The sequence below is a fragment of the Macaca fascicularis genome, chromosome 4 (genome assembly GCF_037993035.2).
Source record: "Macaca fascicularis isolate 582-1 chromosome 4, T2T-MFA8v1.1".
In the NCBI taxonomy this organism is placed as follows: domain Eukaryota; kingdom Metazoa; phylum Chordata; class Mammalia; order Primates; family Cercopithecidae; genus Macaca; species Macaca fascicularis.
The window spans coordinates 135,798,137-135,815,325 of record NC_088378.1 but is presented as its reverse complement, the minus strand read 5'-3'; the positions used below and the strand labels follow the sequence as shown (position 1 = coordinate 135,815,325).

At 39.9% G+C, this 17,189-nt stretch overlaps 1 protein-coding gene across 3 annotated transcripts in view; it reads right to left on the bottom strand.

The window, feature by feature from the left end:
- SRPK1 (SRSF protein kinase 1) overlaps positions 1 to 17,189 on the bottom strand; it is a 91,971-nt gene that overhangs the window by 28,294 nt on the left and 46,488 nt on the right. For all 3 annotated transcript variants that reach the window (XM_005553197.4, XM_045390734.2, XM_005553200.4), the window contains 6 exons: positions 14,964 to 15,070; positions 13,083 to 13,248; positions 11,420 to 11,445; positions 10,770 to 10,983; positions 9,971 to 10,390; positions 9,498 to 9,598 (listed from right to left, as the gene is read on the bottom strand). In XM_005553197.4, coding sequence (XP_005553254.3) covers positions 9,498 to 9,598; positions 9,971 to 10,390; positions 10,770 to 10,983; positions 11,420 to 11,445; positions 13,083 to 13,248; positions 14,964 to 15,070 — 1,034 coding nt within the window. The remainder of the gene's footprint in view (positions 1 to 9,497; positions 9,599 to 9,970; positions 10,391 to 10,769; positions 10,984 to 11,419; positions 11,446 to 13,082; positions 13,249 to 14,963; positions 15,071 to 17,189) is intronic.

Genomic DNA, 17,189 nt, shown 5'->3' with positions numbered 1-17,189 from the left:
GCCAGGATGGTCTCTATCTCCCGACCTCGTGATCCGCCCGCCTCAGCCTCCCAAAGTGCTGGGATTACAGGTGTGAGCCAAGAACGCAGTCATTTTAAATGCAGAGACACTGCTATGGTTTGAATGTCTGTCCCCTTTGAAACTAATATTGAAACTTCATGTCCGATGTTCACAGTACTACTAGCAGGTGGGACCTTTAAGCCTTTAAGAGGTGGCTGGGTCATGAGGGGTTGCCTTCACGAATGGACTAACGGGTTATCACAGGGTGGGAATGAATTAACAGAGTAGACTTGTTATAAAAGTTGAAGAGAGATTAATTCTGTTGTGATGTAAGTAACAGAAGACTCTACCGGAATAAAGAAAAGTGTGCCACATAGGTAAGAAAACACACATGAAGGTGTTCCAAACATAAAGGCACAGGAGCCTGAAACATGGTGTGGACAGGAAACTGGCATTTGACATTTGTACAGTGTGATATTTGTTAGAGTCAATACATTTCTCCACAATTTATTTGCTAAAATATTTACTGAGTACCTGCTATGTACCAGGCACTGTTCTAAGTACTAAATATAGATACAGCAGTAAACCAGAAAAATTTTGTTGTGATATGATGTACATTCTATTGAGAGGCTTATTAAGCAAATAAACATACAATATTAGGTTGTGTTAAGTGTTGTGGAGAAAAAAAAGTTACAGGGAGAAAGGAAGAGTAGGCAAATACATGAGTGAATATGATAAAGGTATGTGTTTGGGGAGTGGCAGTTTGTTAATTACATTAGGTGTTTAGGGGGGAAGATCTCCCTGATAAGTGATATCTGGGTAAAAACTTAAAGAAAATGAAGGAGTTGTACGTGAAGAGGATTCCAAGCAGAAGGAAGAGTAAGTTCTCTTTGCTTGGTGGTGTGTGGGTAAGGACTTTGGTATTCATTCTGAAGGGAGCCACTGCAAAGTTTAGAGAATATATGACTTGACTTACATTTAAAATGGCCGACTAGACACAGGTAGTATGTGCCTTATCCACAGAAAGGAACTAGAACAGTCAGAAGATACCCACATTTTGAACAGATTGTCCAGGAAAGAATGCTAGGATTCACCAGAGAAGTGATAGGAAGCACCAGAAGTAAGGAAAGGGTTTGAGGAAACCGGCATGGGCATACAGTAAGAGAGAAATCCCCAGCATTCCACATTCTGAAAATGGGTTTTATGACCTTGGTTATGGGAGAAACCCTGAACCAACTAGGGCCTCAGGCCTGACATACAGAACTGCCTAAAGTTTGGACAGATGTTGCTCCAAAAAGGGAACCCAAAGAGAATCCCACAGGCATCTGAATCTAAGCGGCTTCAGCTGGGTGCCATTTTGACAGCCTTGATACCAGGGATCTGCAGACACAGCTGCTGTCACTCCACTGCTCTGAGGAAGGAGAGGGGAGGCTAGCACTCTCATGCACTCCCGGGAGGGTCACCATCACCCTGCCATGGGCTGCTGTTGAGACCAAGATGTGAGTGGACCACATTCCCCACAGCTCCTTCCCCGTGCTGCTGGCCTAAGAGGGACCCTCCCTTCTCTGGTCCCAGGCATAAAGTGCTATTTTCAGAGTTTAATGCTAGGTTGTGCCTTGCCCTTTCGGGCTGACCTGGCTGTAGCTGCCACTTGGCTGAGGAGGGACAGGGAAACCAGGCTCTCCTATGCATAACTAAGAAAACAGGCTTCTGTGAGACTGAGACTTGAGTGTACCATAACTCCCCACAGTTTCTTGCCCATGCTGTTCATTTGAGAGGGAACCTACCCTTTCAGTCACAGGCCAACAGCTGGCACCATTTTGAGAGTTTACAGCTGGGCTATGCGCTGCCCTTGGGTGACACGGCTGCAACTGCCACCCAGCTGGGAGACGGACAGCAGAGACCAAGCTTCTCTAAGCACACTTAGGAAAATATCCATTGCCCTGCTATGAGCGGCTGTAAAACTAGGGACTAGCCCCCTCCGACCCATCACAGCTAACAACAACAACAACACAGACTGCTTGGGTCCCAGCGGGTTGCTCCACCACTCTAACTGCCATCCCCCACATTATACCAGCTGCCCAGGGGCCTGAGAACCTGCCCATATACCCAGTCAGAGACCCAAGAATTCACCCCTCCAAGACCCATTAACACGGGAACCAACGTAAACTGCTCTGGGGCCTAAAAACAGGAACACTCAGCCCACTAATGCCGCCATCAGGGTTCAAAGACTGGCTCAGTTGGCATCCAAGTCCCCAGCAAAACCTCACCACAACCTAAACTATACTCTAAGCCACAGAGGAAACTGCAGATACCCCTGACCCTGTGTACTGCTAAAAAAGTTATACAAAAACCATACTACCAGAGGTACCCAAAATCAAAATCAAAAAGTATCTTACTTAACCAACGACATATATACAACTTCAGAAAAATATTCTCCCCTACGAAAGCAATTTCAAAAAAATTGAAACAAGTGACTACTGCAACAAACATGCAGATATCAATGGAAGACACAGAAAACATAAACAGGTAAATATGACAGCACCAAAGGACCACAACAATTGTCCAGCAACAGATCCGAACAAAAAAGAATCCCTTGAAATGCCAAATACATCAAAATATTCATTTTAAAGAAGCTTAATTAGATGCAAAAGAAATCTGAAAATCAATACCAGGAAATCAGAAAATCCATTCAAGATTTTGAATGAGAAATTTACCAAGGTGACAGATATCTTTTTTTTTTTTTTTTTTCTTTTGAGACGGAGTCTCGCTCTGTCGCCCAGGCTGGAATGCAGTGGCCGGATCTCAGCTCACTGCAAGCTCCGCCTCCCGGGTTTACGCCATTCTCCTGCCTCAGCCTCCCGAGTAGCTGGGACTACAGGCGCCCGCCACCTCGCCCGGCTAGTTTTTTGTATTTTTAGTAGAGACGGGGTTTCACCGGGTCAGCCAGGATGGTCTCGATCTGCTGACCTCGTGATCCGCCCGTCTCGGCCTCCCAAAGTGCTGGGATTACAGGCTTGAGCCACCGCGCCCGGCCAAGGTGACAGATATCTTAACAACAACAACAAACCCCAGAAATTCTAGAACTAAAAAACTCATTGAAGCAGGGCACAGTTGCTCACATCTGTAATCCTAGCACTTTTGGAGGCTAAGGTGCTTGAGCCCAGGAGTTCGAGACAAGCCTGGGCAACATAGTGAGACCTTGTCTCTACTAAAAAAAATTAGATAAGTGTGTTGGCATGCACCTGGGGTCCCAGCTACTCAGGAGGCTGAGGCAGGAGGATCGCTTGAGCCCAGGAGATTGAAGCTGCAGTAAGCTGTGATCATACCACTGCATTCCAGCCTGGGTGACACAGTGAGACCATGTCTCAAATAAATTAATAAATTAAATAAAAAATTTATTTAAGGAAATACAAAATACATTCAAAAGCTTCAATAATAGACTAGGACAAGCAGAAGAATCTGAGAACTTGAAGACAGGTCCTCTGAAATATTCTAGTCAGATAAATATAAGGAAATAAAAAAAATTAGCTGAGCCTGGTGGTGTGTGCCTGTAGTCTCAGCTACTCAGGAGGCTAGGGCAGGAGGACTGCTTGAACCCAGGAGTTAAAGGTTGCAAGAAGCTATGATGGCACCACTTCATTTCTACCTGAGCAACAGAGACCCTGTTTCTAAATAATAATAATAATAATAAATTAATTAAATGAATAAATTTTTTTTTTAAGTTTAGAAAACCTCTTTAAGAAAATAGTAGATAGGCCGGGCGCGGTGGCTCAAGCCTGTAATCCCAGCACTTTGGGAGGCCGAGGCGGGTGGATCACGAGGTCAGGAGATCAAGACTATCCTGGCTAACATGGTGAAACCCCGTCTCTACTAAAAATACAAAAAACTAGCCGGGCGTGGTGGCGGGCGCCTGTAGTCCCAGCTACTTGGGAGGCTGAGGCGGGAGAATGGCGTGAACCCGGGAGGCGGAGCTTGCAGTGAGCCGAGATCACGCCACTGCACTCCAGCCTGGGAGACACAGCGAGACTCCGTCTCAAAAAAAAAAAAAAAAAAAAAAGAAAATAGTAGATAAAAATTTCCCAAGTCTAACAAGTGAGCTAAGGCATCCAGATACAGGAGGCCCACTGATCCCCAGGCAAATACTGGGGAGAGGGAGGAGACTTTCCCACAAGAAACAAAAGCTGAGGGATTAAAAAAAAAAAAAGCTGAGGGATTTTATCAACACCAGACTTGTCCTTACAAGAAATCTTAAAGAAAGAAAATATTTCTTCAATCAGAAAGAAAACTCATTAATGAGCAATAAGTAATCATGTGAAGGTACAAAACTCACCAGTAAATATACAGAAAAACACAGAATATTATAACACTGTTAACTGTAGTGTGTAAACTATTCTTACCCTAAGTAGAAAGACAGATCAACCAATCAAAAAAAACTACAGCAACTTTTCAAGATACAGGCAGTCAAAAATGTTGCTGGGAAAACTAGATACCCATATGTAGAAAAATGAAACTCAATTCCTATCTCCCATAATACATAAAAATCAAATCAAAATAGATCAAAGACTGAAATCTAAGATCTCAAACTTTGAAGATACTATAAGGAAACATTTGGGAAAATCTCCAGGACACTGGTCTGGGCAAAAATTTTCTTGAGCAATACCTCACAAGCACAGGCAACCAAAACAAAAATGGACAAATGGGATAACATGAAGTTAAACAGCTTCTGCACAGCAAAGAAAACAATCAACAAAGTGAAGAGACAACCCATAGAATGGGAGAAAATATTTGCAAATTACCCATCTGACAGGGGAATAACCAGAATATAAAAGGAGCTCAAGCAACTCTATAGGAAAAAAAAATCTAATAATCTGATCAAAAAATGGGCCAAAGATTTGAATAGACATTTCTCAAAACACATGCAAATGGCAAAGAGGCATATGAAAAGGTGCTCAACATCACTGACCATCAGAGAGAGGCAAATCGAAGCTACAACGAGAGCATCTCACCCTAGTTAAAATGGCTTACGTCCAAAAGTTGGCAATAACAAATGCTGGCAAGGATACGGAGAAAAGGGAACCTTCATGCACTGTTGGTAGGAATGTAAACTGGTTACAACCACCATGGAGAACAGTTTGGAGGTCCCTCAGAAAACTAAAAATAGAGCTATCCAGCAATCCCATTGCTGCGTAAATAATCGAACAAAAGGAAATCTGTATACAAAAAAGATGTCTGCACTCTGATGTTTGTTGTAGCACTGTTCACATTTTCTAAGATTTGGAAGCAACCGAAGTGTCCATCAACAGATGAATAAAAAAATGTGGTGCATATACACAGTGAAGTACTATTCAGCCATAAAAAGAATGGGATCTTGTCATTTACAACAACATGGATGGAACTGGATATCATTATGTTAAGTGAAATAAGCCAGACACAGAAAGACAAATTTCACATGTTCTCACTTATTTGTTGGAGCTAAAAATCAAAACAATAGAACTCAAGGATACAGAGAGTAGAAGGATGGTTACCAGAGGCTGGGAAGGGTAGTGTGGGAGAAGTGGGGAGGTAAGGATGATTAATGGGTATAAAAAAATTACTTACAAATAATAAGATCTACTCTTTGATAGCACAACAGGGTGACTACAGTGAATAATTATATATTTAAAAATAACGAGAAGAGTATAATTGGATTGTCACAACGCAAAGGATAAATGCTTAAGGGGATGGATACCCCATTCTCCACGATGTGATTATTTCACAGTGCATGCCTGTGTCAAAACATCTCAGATATCCCACAAATACATACACCTAGTATGCACCCACTAAAAATTAAAAAAATTTTTAAAAACAATCACACTATCCAAAGCAATCTATAGGTTCAATGTAATTCTTTTCAAAATACCAATGTCATTTTTTCACAGAATTAGAAAAAACAATTCTAAAATTCACAAAAAAAAGTACCTAAACAGCCAAAGGAATCCTAAGCAAAAAGAAAAAAGCTAGAAGCATTACACTATCTGACTTAAATTATACAAGGTTATAGCAACTAAAACAGCATGTATTAGTATTAAAATAGATACACAGATCAATGGAACAGAATAGAGAACCTAGAAATAAAGCCACATACTTAACAGCAAACTGATCTTTGAAAAGTCAACAAGCACATTCACTGGGGAAAAGACATCCTTTTCAGTAAATGGTTCTGGGAAAACTGGACTGGCATATGCAGAGGAATAAAAGATCCCTATCACTCACCATACACAAAAATCAACTCAAGACCGATTAAAGACTTGAATATAAGACCTGATACTCATGACAAAGACCTCAAAAGCACAGGCAACAAAAATAAAAATAGACAAATGGGACTTAAACGAAAAAGCTTCTGCACAGCAAAAGAAATAATCAAGAGTCAATGGCAACCTGCAAAATGGGAGAAAATATCTGCAAACTATATGACCCAACAGGGAACTAACATCCAGAATTTACAAGAAACTCAAACAACTCAACGAAAAAACCCCCAAATAATCCCATTAAAAGGTAGGCTAAGGACATGAATAGAGATTTTTCAAAAGAAGACAAATGGCCAACAAATACATGAAAAAATGTCCACTATCACTAACCAGCAGAGAAATGCAAATTAAAATCACAATGAGATATCTTTCACCAATCAGAGTGGCTATTACTAAAAATACAAAAAAACCCCCAAAAAACAAAAAAAAAACATGTTGGAGAGGATGTGGAGAAAAGGGAATTCTTATACACTCTTGGTGGGAATGAAAATCAGCACAATCCCTATAGAAAATAGTATGAAAGGCCAGTCGTGGTGGCTCATGGCTGTAATCCCAGCACTTCAGGAGTCCGAGGTAGGCAGATTACGAGGTTAGGAGATCAAGACCATGCTGGCCGACAAGGTGAAACCCTGTCTCTACTAAAAATACAAAAAATTAGCCGGCCGTGGCAGCACGTGCCTGTAGTCCCAGCTACTCGGGAGGGTGAGGCAGGAGAATTGCTTGAACCTGGGAAGGAGAGGCTGCAGTGAGCAGAGATCGCATCACTGCACTCCAGCCTGGGCAACGGAGTGAGACTCCATTTAAAAAAAAAAAAGAAAAGAAAAGAAAGAAAGTAGTATGAAAATTTCTCAAAGAACAAAAAATAAAACTACCACATGATCTAGCAGTTCCACTGCTGGGTATCTGCCCAAAGGAAAATAAATCATATCAAAAAATACCTGTACTTGTATGTTTATCACAGCACTATTCATAATAAAAACTGTGGAATCAACCCAAGTTTCTAGGAGTAGATAAAGAAAATGTGGTATGGAATGGTACACAATTACCATTCAGCCATAAAAAAGAATGAAATCACGTGTTTTGCAGCAACATGGATGGAACTGGATGCCATTATCGTAATTGAAACAACTCAAACAAAGATAAATACCACAAGTTTTCACTTGTAAGTGGGAGCTACATAATGTGTCCACGTGGAGGCACTGTGGAATGATGAACAATGAAGACTCAGAGGATGGGGTGAAAGGGTAGACGAAGGGAGGTTGCTTGGTGGTTACAATGTGCACTGTTCCAGTGATGGGTCCATTGAAGGCCCTGACTTCACCACAATGCAATATATCAACCTAGCAAACTGCACTTATACCTCATGAACATGTACAAATTAAAAAATAAGAGTATCACTCTGATAGATGTGTTGCCAACAGTCTATGGGGAGCTAGGTCAGCAGAAGGGAGAAAGTGAAGAAGCTATTGCAGTCACTACTGAAGTTATCCAGGGTGACCCGGACCAGATGATAGTGTAGTGGAGTAATTCTAATTACTTGGAAAGCTGCTCCACATTCTTATTAGTCAGTGCTAAGCTGTTTTTTCTAAAAGGTTATCACAATATTCTAGAATCAATATGGGAAATAAGATCCTTCTGAGGTCTGAACCATGTCCCATTTAAAAGCATATGGCTCTTTGAATACTGTCATTTATGTGTGAATCATTCTATCATAGATTTTAAAAAGATGTCCATTAAAAATAACCTTGGTCAGGCATGGTGGCTCATGCCTATAATCTCAACACGTTGGGAGGCCGAGGCGGGCAGATCACTTGAGGTCCAGAATTTGAGACCAGCCTGCCCAACATGGCGAAACCCCTCCTCTACTAAAAATACAAAAATTAGCCAGGGCATGGTGGCGCACGCCTGTAATCCTAGCTACTTAGAAGGCTGAGGCAGGAGAATCACTTGAATCTGGTAGGCAGAGGTTCCAGTGAGCTGAGATTGTGTCACTGCACTCCAGCCTGGGTGACAGAGCAAGACTCTGTCTCAAACAAAAAAACCTTAAAACACTTTCTTATTAGATACATAGTAAAAAACAACAGTATAAATAATTTGCCAATTAAAATGAGATTCCACTATTTAGCCTGAAGATCACAGAAGAAAATACTTTTCGGAGTTGTTAAAGGTAGAATAACTGATGTATCTTTTCTTTTCTTTTTTTTTGAGATGGAGTTTCACTCTTGTTGCCCAGGCTGGAATGCAATGGTGCAATCTCAGCTCACCGCAACTTCTGCCTCCCAGGTTCAAGTGATTCTCCTGCCTCAGCCTGCAGAGTAGCTGGGATTATAGGCATGTGCCAACATGCCCGGCTAATTTTTTTGTATTTTTAGTAGAGATGGGGTTTCTTCACGTGGTCAGGCTGGTCTTGAACTCCTGACCTCACGTGATCCACCCGCCTCTGCCTCCCAAAGTGCTGGGATTACAGGTGTAAGCCACCATGCCCGGCTAACTGATGTATCTTGAGTGTAATATGACACTATACATCAAAAAACATATAATTATTTGTAATTACATGTCATTAAGAATAATTAAAGTAAGTTAAATGACACTATACATCATAAAGCCCTTTTAGAAATCATGGAACTTCTGACTTAGCAATTCTATGTCTAGGACATGTCCTAAGAAAATATACAAAGATTTGTGTGCAGAGTCTCATCACAAAGAGCTGTCAAAAATACGTAGATTAAAGTGTACTAGGGAAACTATGTAATGAACTGAATTGTATTTAAATTTTTGGCTGACAAAGCAAAGTGTCCAAAATATGTTAAGTGAATTAAAAGGAGGTTACAATTTATAAGTTAGTCATCATTTTGAAAATGGGAGTAGGGGAGTATGAACATAAACACTGAGTGTCTAAAAGTTAATAACGAAATATATATATACAAGACTGGCCAGGAGTTGAGATTACCGAATCTGGGTAATGGGTATCCAAAGTGGGGTGGGGTAACAGAAGGACTTTTCATGATCACCATTACCATTCTTTCTACTTTCGTAAGTATATTTAAACTTTTCCACAGTAAAAGGTTAATTTAAATGTGAAAAAATATTCACTGAAGTGTTGTGTCAATCTGGGTATAGAACTACAGATGTTTTGCACAACTAAGTCCAAATTCTCATTCATTCTCCCAGTCACTTCAAAACACCATTGAGACAAGTTTAACTTACCACCCAACAAGCATTTCCAAGATCAGCAATCTTCACCTTGAGCTTTTCTGCATTTTTTGGCTCAAGGGGATTAACAAGAAAATTTCCAGCCGTGGATTTTCCTACAGACAACAGGCATCATCAATAAGACTGTTCAATGAACAGAGAAATACCCAATGAGTAATAAAGTTCTCCAAGGTAAGAGTAATACAGTCAGCAATACCCAAGAGACAACTTACATTTTTCCAAGACAAAAAGAGCATAGCAACACCTTGAGTTTCTAGAATTAAAAAGGTCTGCCCTCATAGCAACAAATGAAATGCTGTGTACCCAGTACATGATGGATAAAGTTAGTTACAGACTACAATTTAAAGGTAACTTAGACATACCTGTTGTAAAGCTATAGTTACATAAACAATGATTCTTTTAGTCTAGAAATCTATGATTGTGTTGTGCAGGGAAGGAGTGTTGAGGAAGTATAGCTGCATAGGTACCTTTGTTGTCCAGTGGTCCATTATGTTCTTGCTCTTGTTCATCTTCACAGGGTATCTCTGCCCGAATGCTTTCTTGAAGTTGGCTAATGTGTTGTTCACTGAATGACTGATCTATAGTTGAGGAAGACTGGCACACCATGGTGTCTGACACCTCAGATTTTATAGGTGTACAAGAGTCTGTTTCTTGAGATGTGCTGCTGTCTCCATTTTGGGAGCTTAGGAAACTAGATTCCTGATTCAAATTTTGGACATCACAGTCATTAGCATTATGTAGATCCTCTTTATGTCTCAATGTTTCACTATTACTGTTCTGAGTATAATTAATGACTTCAATCACTCCATTGCAATTAATTTCTGCTGCACCACCCTCTGTATCACGTTCCATAAGTGTTTGATCCTGGCCAATGGTACTTGACTCTTCTAAGGAACAAACGAATAAAAAAAGATGTATGCATATGTGTGTGAATGAAAGAACAGAAACATTTCTCACAAGATTAAAACATTTTCTAGAACTTATACTGAGTGACATAAAAACATGACTAAACATCTAAAACCCATTTCTGGAAGGGCCAAGATCTTACTTTTACCCAACTGTTAAATGAAATCTATGTTCCATTTCCTGAGAAAAGTTACAAATTACATTTAAACATTACCTGCCTAACATTTATGACAAGATCCATATTCTTATAAAGATACCCCCAGAGATATGTTGTATGTATGAAACCACTGTATTATATAGCAATGATAAATTAACGTTAAAGTGTGTTATAAAGTAATTTTTGTGATGTTCTATTTATACCAAGTTTTTCTTGGGTCATTTTATTAGGTGGGTTCTCTTTCAAGGGTCTTTCAACAGGACTCTCTGATTCTTCTTGCTTGTTTGGTCTTTTTTGCCCAGGGCCCGACTCTTTCTCCATTTCCTCAATTTCCTGCATTCGCTTCTCTAGTAATTCTGCCTGGCGCTTCTGCTTCTTCTTCAATTTCTTCTTCTTATTCTTTGACATTTTGTCAGCCTGGGCGGAGATTACAAACAGATAAAGCCTTCAGGTGGCTAATTAATTACCCCCAGTTGGAGACAGTTGTTAACTTTAATTACCTAATTAAATTTCACAAATCTTTCCCTAACATAGCACTTAAGTCTTTCATTAAATTAAAAGATGTGGGATACTCTTATAAACCCAAATGAAAACAGAATAAATAACAAAGTGTGGTCTTCTGAGCAGTCTGTGGGGCTGGTTTACATTCAGACAAACTCAAAATTTTTAGAGGCCTCACCGGTACAAATTTGATGAAGGTGCATGGGAATTTACTGGAGAAAATTATAGAAGCGCAGGAATTTTTTTTCCTTTTGGTTCTCAAACTTGAAACAAACTATTACCATCTACAACAGAAGAACCCATGCCCGCAGTCCATAGATCAAAATTAGATATAGAAACACCTTATACTTACTGGTTTAGGTTGGGGAGCAGTACTGACTGAAAAGAAAAGAAAACCAAGTAAGAATTCTGGCATTCATCAGGCAATATAAACTAAGGCTCAGATAAAACACTCTACCAGAATGAAAAGTCTTTCTTATGTAGTCTACATTGCAGAAAAAACTTATTATTTTTAAATGACTTAAGCAGAAGCCATATTATTGTTAACATTTTTAAAGAAAATAATGCATAACAGAAATTGCCAAACTTAAAAAAAAAAAAAAGGTAGCATCAGTAAGTGCAAAGAACCAAGTTCCCATTTCTGGTTTCCACGACTAAAGCTGCTAAAATCACCTATTTTGCATTTCCATGCACTGCTTTAAATAGAAAGGGACAAGCAACAACCTCTTCACCTCAAATGCTATCCAGAATCTGTCAGTTTTAAAAGGGGAGTCTAGGTGACATCAAGAGCTATAGTAATTTGCTCTATAGCATGTCATGGATAACTGTAGCTTAGCTGGAAGGCAGATCTTCAGTCTTCCTCTTTTAAAAATATTTGTATAATAACTGGCTAAAAAAACACGTAATAAAAATTTATACTCTGGATAAGTGTACATTCAGTGGTTTTAACACTATTCACACTGCTGTATAACAGCATCTGTAGAATGTTTTCATCTTGTAAAACAGAAACTACATCCATTTAACAACCAACTCCCCATTTCCCCCTTCTTTAGTCTTCCTTTTTAAAGGAAGTATATAACTAATACTTCAACTTGAGAATCAAACAAGTTCCTAAAAAGTGACACTACTAAAACTAAAATCTGTATCTCAAAAGAAAAAAAAAAAATCATAAAGCAGCCTTTATATATTTATTTATTTAATGTTATGTCTTGAGACAGGGTCTCACATTGTTGCCTAGGCCGGAGTGCAGTGGCACTATCACAATTCGTGGCAGCCTTGACCTCCTAGGCTCAAACAATCATCCTGCCCCAGCCTCCTGAGTAACTGGACTACAGGCATGCACCACCATGCCTGGCTAATTTTTTTAATTTTTGTAGAGACAGGGTCTTACTATATTGCCTAGCCTTGTCTCCAACTCCTGGGCTCAAATGATCCTCCCACCTCAGCCTCCCAAAGTGCTGGGTTATAGGCATCAGCCACTGTGCCTGGTCCCATAATTTATTTGGTATATAATACTGTATGGCACACTACTAACTGCTTCACCATTTAATCCCAATAATTCCCAGTGGAGGGAAAATAAAGCAAAATAACTCAGCTAAGGTTTCTCAGTGTAGGATGAAACCCAAATTCAAACCAAGTGTGTCTACTACAGTGTTTAAACCCAAACTCTTAATAGCAATGTTATCTTGTCCCTGTATAGACTACCAGTCCTATAAATGAGCATGTGTGATCACAGTAAGAGGTAAACACTTCAAAAACCATCAAATCATAAGAAAAAATATTTTTAAACAATACACACCAGCTTTTATAAGATACAACACAAAGACACAACAATATCTAGTTTTCTCCTTCCCCTATGGAAGTAACAGTGAGAATGTCTCTTGGAAGCTTATAATATTTCTTAAATATGTTATTATTGAAATGGATTGAGTAGTGTTTAATTCCCTGGTAACAGAATAAAAATAGAAATTTCTTTTAACTTCTAATGAGAGCAAAGTCCCTAAAAGAAAATATACCTGCAGATCCGGAAGGCGGAGGAGCTCCAGATCGCTGCCATTCTGTTGCTTCTGCAGCCAGCCTCCGAATGTACTGCTCATTCACTGACAATAAGATGTTCTCTGGTTTAATGTCAGTGTGGATGATACGGCACTTGGTATGTAAGTAATCAAGACCCTGTAACACCTGAATGGAAATAGAGTGGCAGACTTGCAAACACAAAATACAGGTTTTCTGGATAAGCAAGAGATTATAACAGGACATTAAAAAATATATATGATAGGGTTTTCTATAGAGAACAAAAGCACCTTTTAAAAAAAGCACAAAGAAACTTTCTCAGAAAGATTTTTTTTTTTTTTTTGAGACGGAGTCTCGCTTTGCTGCCCAGGCTGGAGTGCAGTGGCACGATCTTGGCTGACTGCAAGCTCCGCATCCCGGGTTCACGCCATTCTTCTACCTCAGCCTCCTGAGTAGCTGGGACTACAGGAGCCTGCCACCATGCCCGGCTAATTTTTTGTATTTTTAGTAGAGATGGGGTTTCACCATGTTAGCCAGGATGGTCTCGATCTCCTGACCTCGTGATCCACCCGTCTGGCCCTCCCAAAGTGCTGGGATTATAGGCGTGAGCCACCGTGCCCGGCCCTCAGAAAGATTAAACTATGAAAAAGGCAAGAATTTATTTACAATAAAAAATTCTTCAATGTTTTACAAAGCTAATTCTATTTGGGGATATTCTTCAACTATGTACATTGCAAAGACTGAGAATAAACATTCAACACACCCTCTAAGTGTTGTAATGTAGGTGATGACAGAGATTTAGATATCTTTAATTCAAATTTCCTCATTGATGAAGAACTGAGGTCTCTTGCCGCCCAGTTTGGAGTTCTTTCCAGGACATATTATCCAAACAAATTTTTGCCCCTTGAAGTATTAAAATTTTCCTGATGGTAAAATTCTATACTGTATATTGAAGGCTCTTTAGAAAATTAGAAAATTCCCATGAATCATGCTGTATAAAGAGATGGCAATAATCTGACATAGCAATTATCTATTCATGTAAAATTACTATTTGCAACCAGAACTTCTGGATAAGGGCTCCAATGTTCCCAAGTCAGGAATCTCAGCTTCCCTTTCTAATTATTATGGGAGGCAAACCTAGGCGAAAATAGTTATGTGAAAACATTTAAAAACAGAATAAGCACAATAAACTCTAAAGGTTGAATGAAATATTTAATTTTAGCAATTAAAATTAACATTTTTTTTCTTTGAGATGGAGTCTTGCTCTGTCGCCCAGGCTGGAGTGCAGTGGCACGATCTCAGCTCACTGCAACTTCTGCCTCCCGGGTTCAACCGATTCTCCTGCCTCAGCCTCCCGAGTAGCTGGGATTACAGGTGCTTGCCACCATGCCCGGCTAATTTTTGCATTTTTAGTAGAGACAGGGTTTCGCACTGTTGGCCAGGCTGGTCTTGAACTCCTGACCTCAGGTGATCTGCCCACCTCGGCCTCCCAAAGTGCTGGGATTACAGGCGTGAGCCACTGTGCCCAGCCAATAACTTACTTTTTAAAACAAAAATTCTTTTTCTTGAGATGGAGTCTCGCTCTGTTGCCCAGGCTGGAGTGCAGTGTCGCAATCTCGGCTCACTGCAAGCTCCGCCTCCCGGGTTCACGCCATTCTCCTGCCTCAGCCTCCCGAGTAGCTGGGACTACAGGTGCCTGCCACCACACCTAGCTAATTTTTTGTATTTTTAGTAGAGATGGCGTTCACTGTGTTAGCCAGGATGGATTACAGGTGTGGGCCACTGCACCCGGCCTTAAAACAAAAATTCTATTGGAAAAAATAAACTCCTGACACTTTAAGAATATTAAAAAATCACTACAAAGTCAAGACTAAGATACATACTTGCTGAATAATTTTTTTGACACAAGGCAGTGGAAGCCCCTGATAATTGGACTTGATGATCCACTTGAGCAGATGGTGCCCCAAAACTTCAAATACCATGCAGATATCTAGGAATTCATTAAGGAGGAAAAAAAAAAAGGCACAAAAGAACAGGGCAAGACAAGCTGTGAATTCCACCCATTAAAATATTATGTATTGTTTTCTTTCAGTATAAAAAGTTACAGAGCTTGAATGAATAAATATGTAGCTGTCAATATTCTAAAATTTCAAAGTCTAATTCTATAGTCAATGAAAGCATCCATGAAACATAAAATTGTGGGCGGCTGGCTTATCAGTATTATTATGTACATTAAAATACGCAACGGTAAAAGAAAAAGTGAAACCTACATATGCAAATAGTGAAAGAAAGCAGTAGGCTCAAGCTGTTGATTAGGTAAATTAGTTTCTTCCCTAATATCAAAATTGGTGTCCGGGGTAAAAATTCCCACTCTCACAGTTTCAAAGCAAGGAAAAACAAATCATTCCTTAACTATAGAAGAGACAAATGTACAAGAAAGACTTAAACCTCAAAAACATAAATGCCAACATTTTTTTAAGTAGGAAACTTGCTTAATGCTCTGCAGTTTACAAAACTAATCTTGATTCCAGCGCCACCATGTGTTGTCCTTATGTATGAACAACCTGATGACACCACACAGTAGGAATACTCTGAGTCTAAAATTGTGCAGGGCACAACAGGGATTTTAGTAGTATCTTGATGTCTTCCACCCCCACTAGCTTCTACATGCAAGTCAAGACATACATATACAGTAATGGTCTAGTGCTCAGACTTTTAAGATTCTCCATTAAAGGAAAGCCTGAGCTCCCTGGAAAAATGGCCAAATCCAACACAGGAAAAATACAGGGTAAACTTGGAACACCTTGCTGTTCCAACAAATAAGATAATACGTCAGGAAGAAACAGGAACCATCTGGAAAAGGATGTCACCAGCCATGTGGAGACTTTTTTTTTGAGATGAGTCTTGCTCTGTTGCCTAGGCTGGAGTGCAGTGGCGCTATCTCAGCTCACTGCAACCTCCGCCTCTCGGCACTACAGGCACGCACCACCATGCTGGGCTAATTTTCCTATTTTTAGTAGAGACAGGGTTTCACCATATTGGCCAGGCTGGTCTTGAACTCCTGACCTCATGATCCACCCGCCTCGGCCTCCCAAAGTGCTGGGATTAGAGGCGTGAGCCACTGCACCCGGCCAGACCATTTTAAAGAATAAAATTACGAGTTAATATATGAATTGAAAACAGAACAAGTCCACACTGATCTGAAAGTAAGTGTGGAGACAGGAGGAAGAGAAACATCTTCTTTAGAGAAGAAAGCCAAATAATAAATATATAAGGGATTACAGAAATAGAAAATCACTATTTTACAATCACTACAGTATATACTATTACTGATTCAGATAAGAATCAGTGAATACTAAAATGACATGTGAAAGACTGTTGGGAAAAAGGATTGTCACAGTGTCAAAATATCATTCCACAGATTGCTTATTAATTATGAAAAGAACAAAGTACCTTTTACAACTGCGAAATCTGGAAGGCACTGCCTTAACCAAGTGATCAAACTTATTACCACCAATGATAAGCACAAATTCACATCATGTGCCTTCTAATGCAATATACTGAGAAGACTAAAACATAATCCATGTAGTATGCTTGACAAACATGGTTAACCTGAATTTAATTATGAGGGAACAGTCAAACAAATCCAAACTAAGGTGACATAAAACAACTAGCCTACATTCTTAAATAAATCAAAAAAAAAAAAAAAAAAAAAAAAGCAATTTCATAAAAGAAACATTCCAAATTACCTAAAATTAAAAGTACATGACAACTTCAAACACAGATCAAAATTACAATAAGAGGCTGGGCACGGTGGCTCAAGCCTGTAATCCCAGCACTTTGGGAGGCCGAGATGGGTGGATCACGAGGTCAGGAGATCGAGACCATCCTGGCTAACACGGTGAAATCCCGTCTCTACTAAAAAATACAAAAACCTAGCTGGGCGAGGTGGCGGGCGCCTGTAGTCCCAGCTACTCGGGAGGCTGAGGCAGGAGAATGCCGTAAACCCGGGAGGCGGAGCTTGCAGTGAGCTGAGATCTGGCCACTGCACTCCAGCCTGGGTGACTGAGCGAGACTCCGTCTCAAAAAAAAAAAAACAACAAAAAACA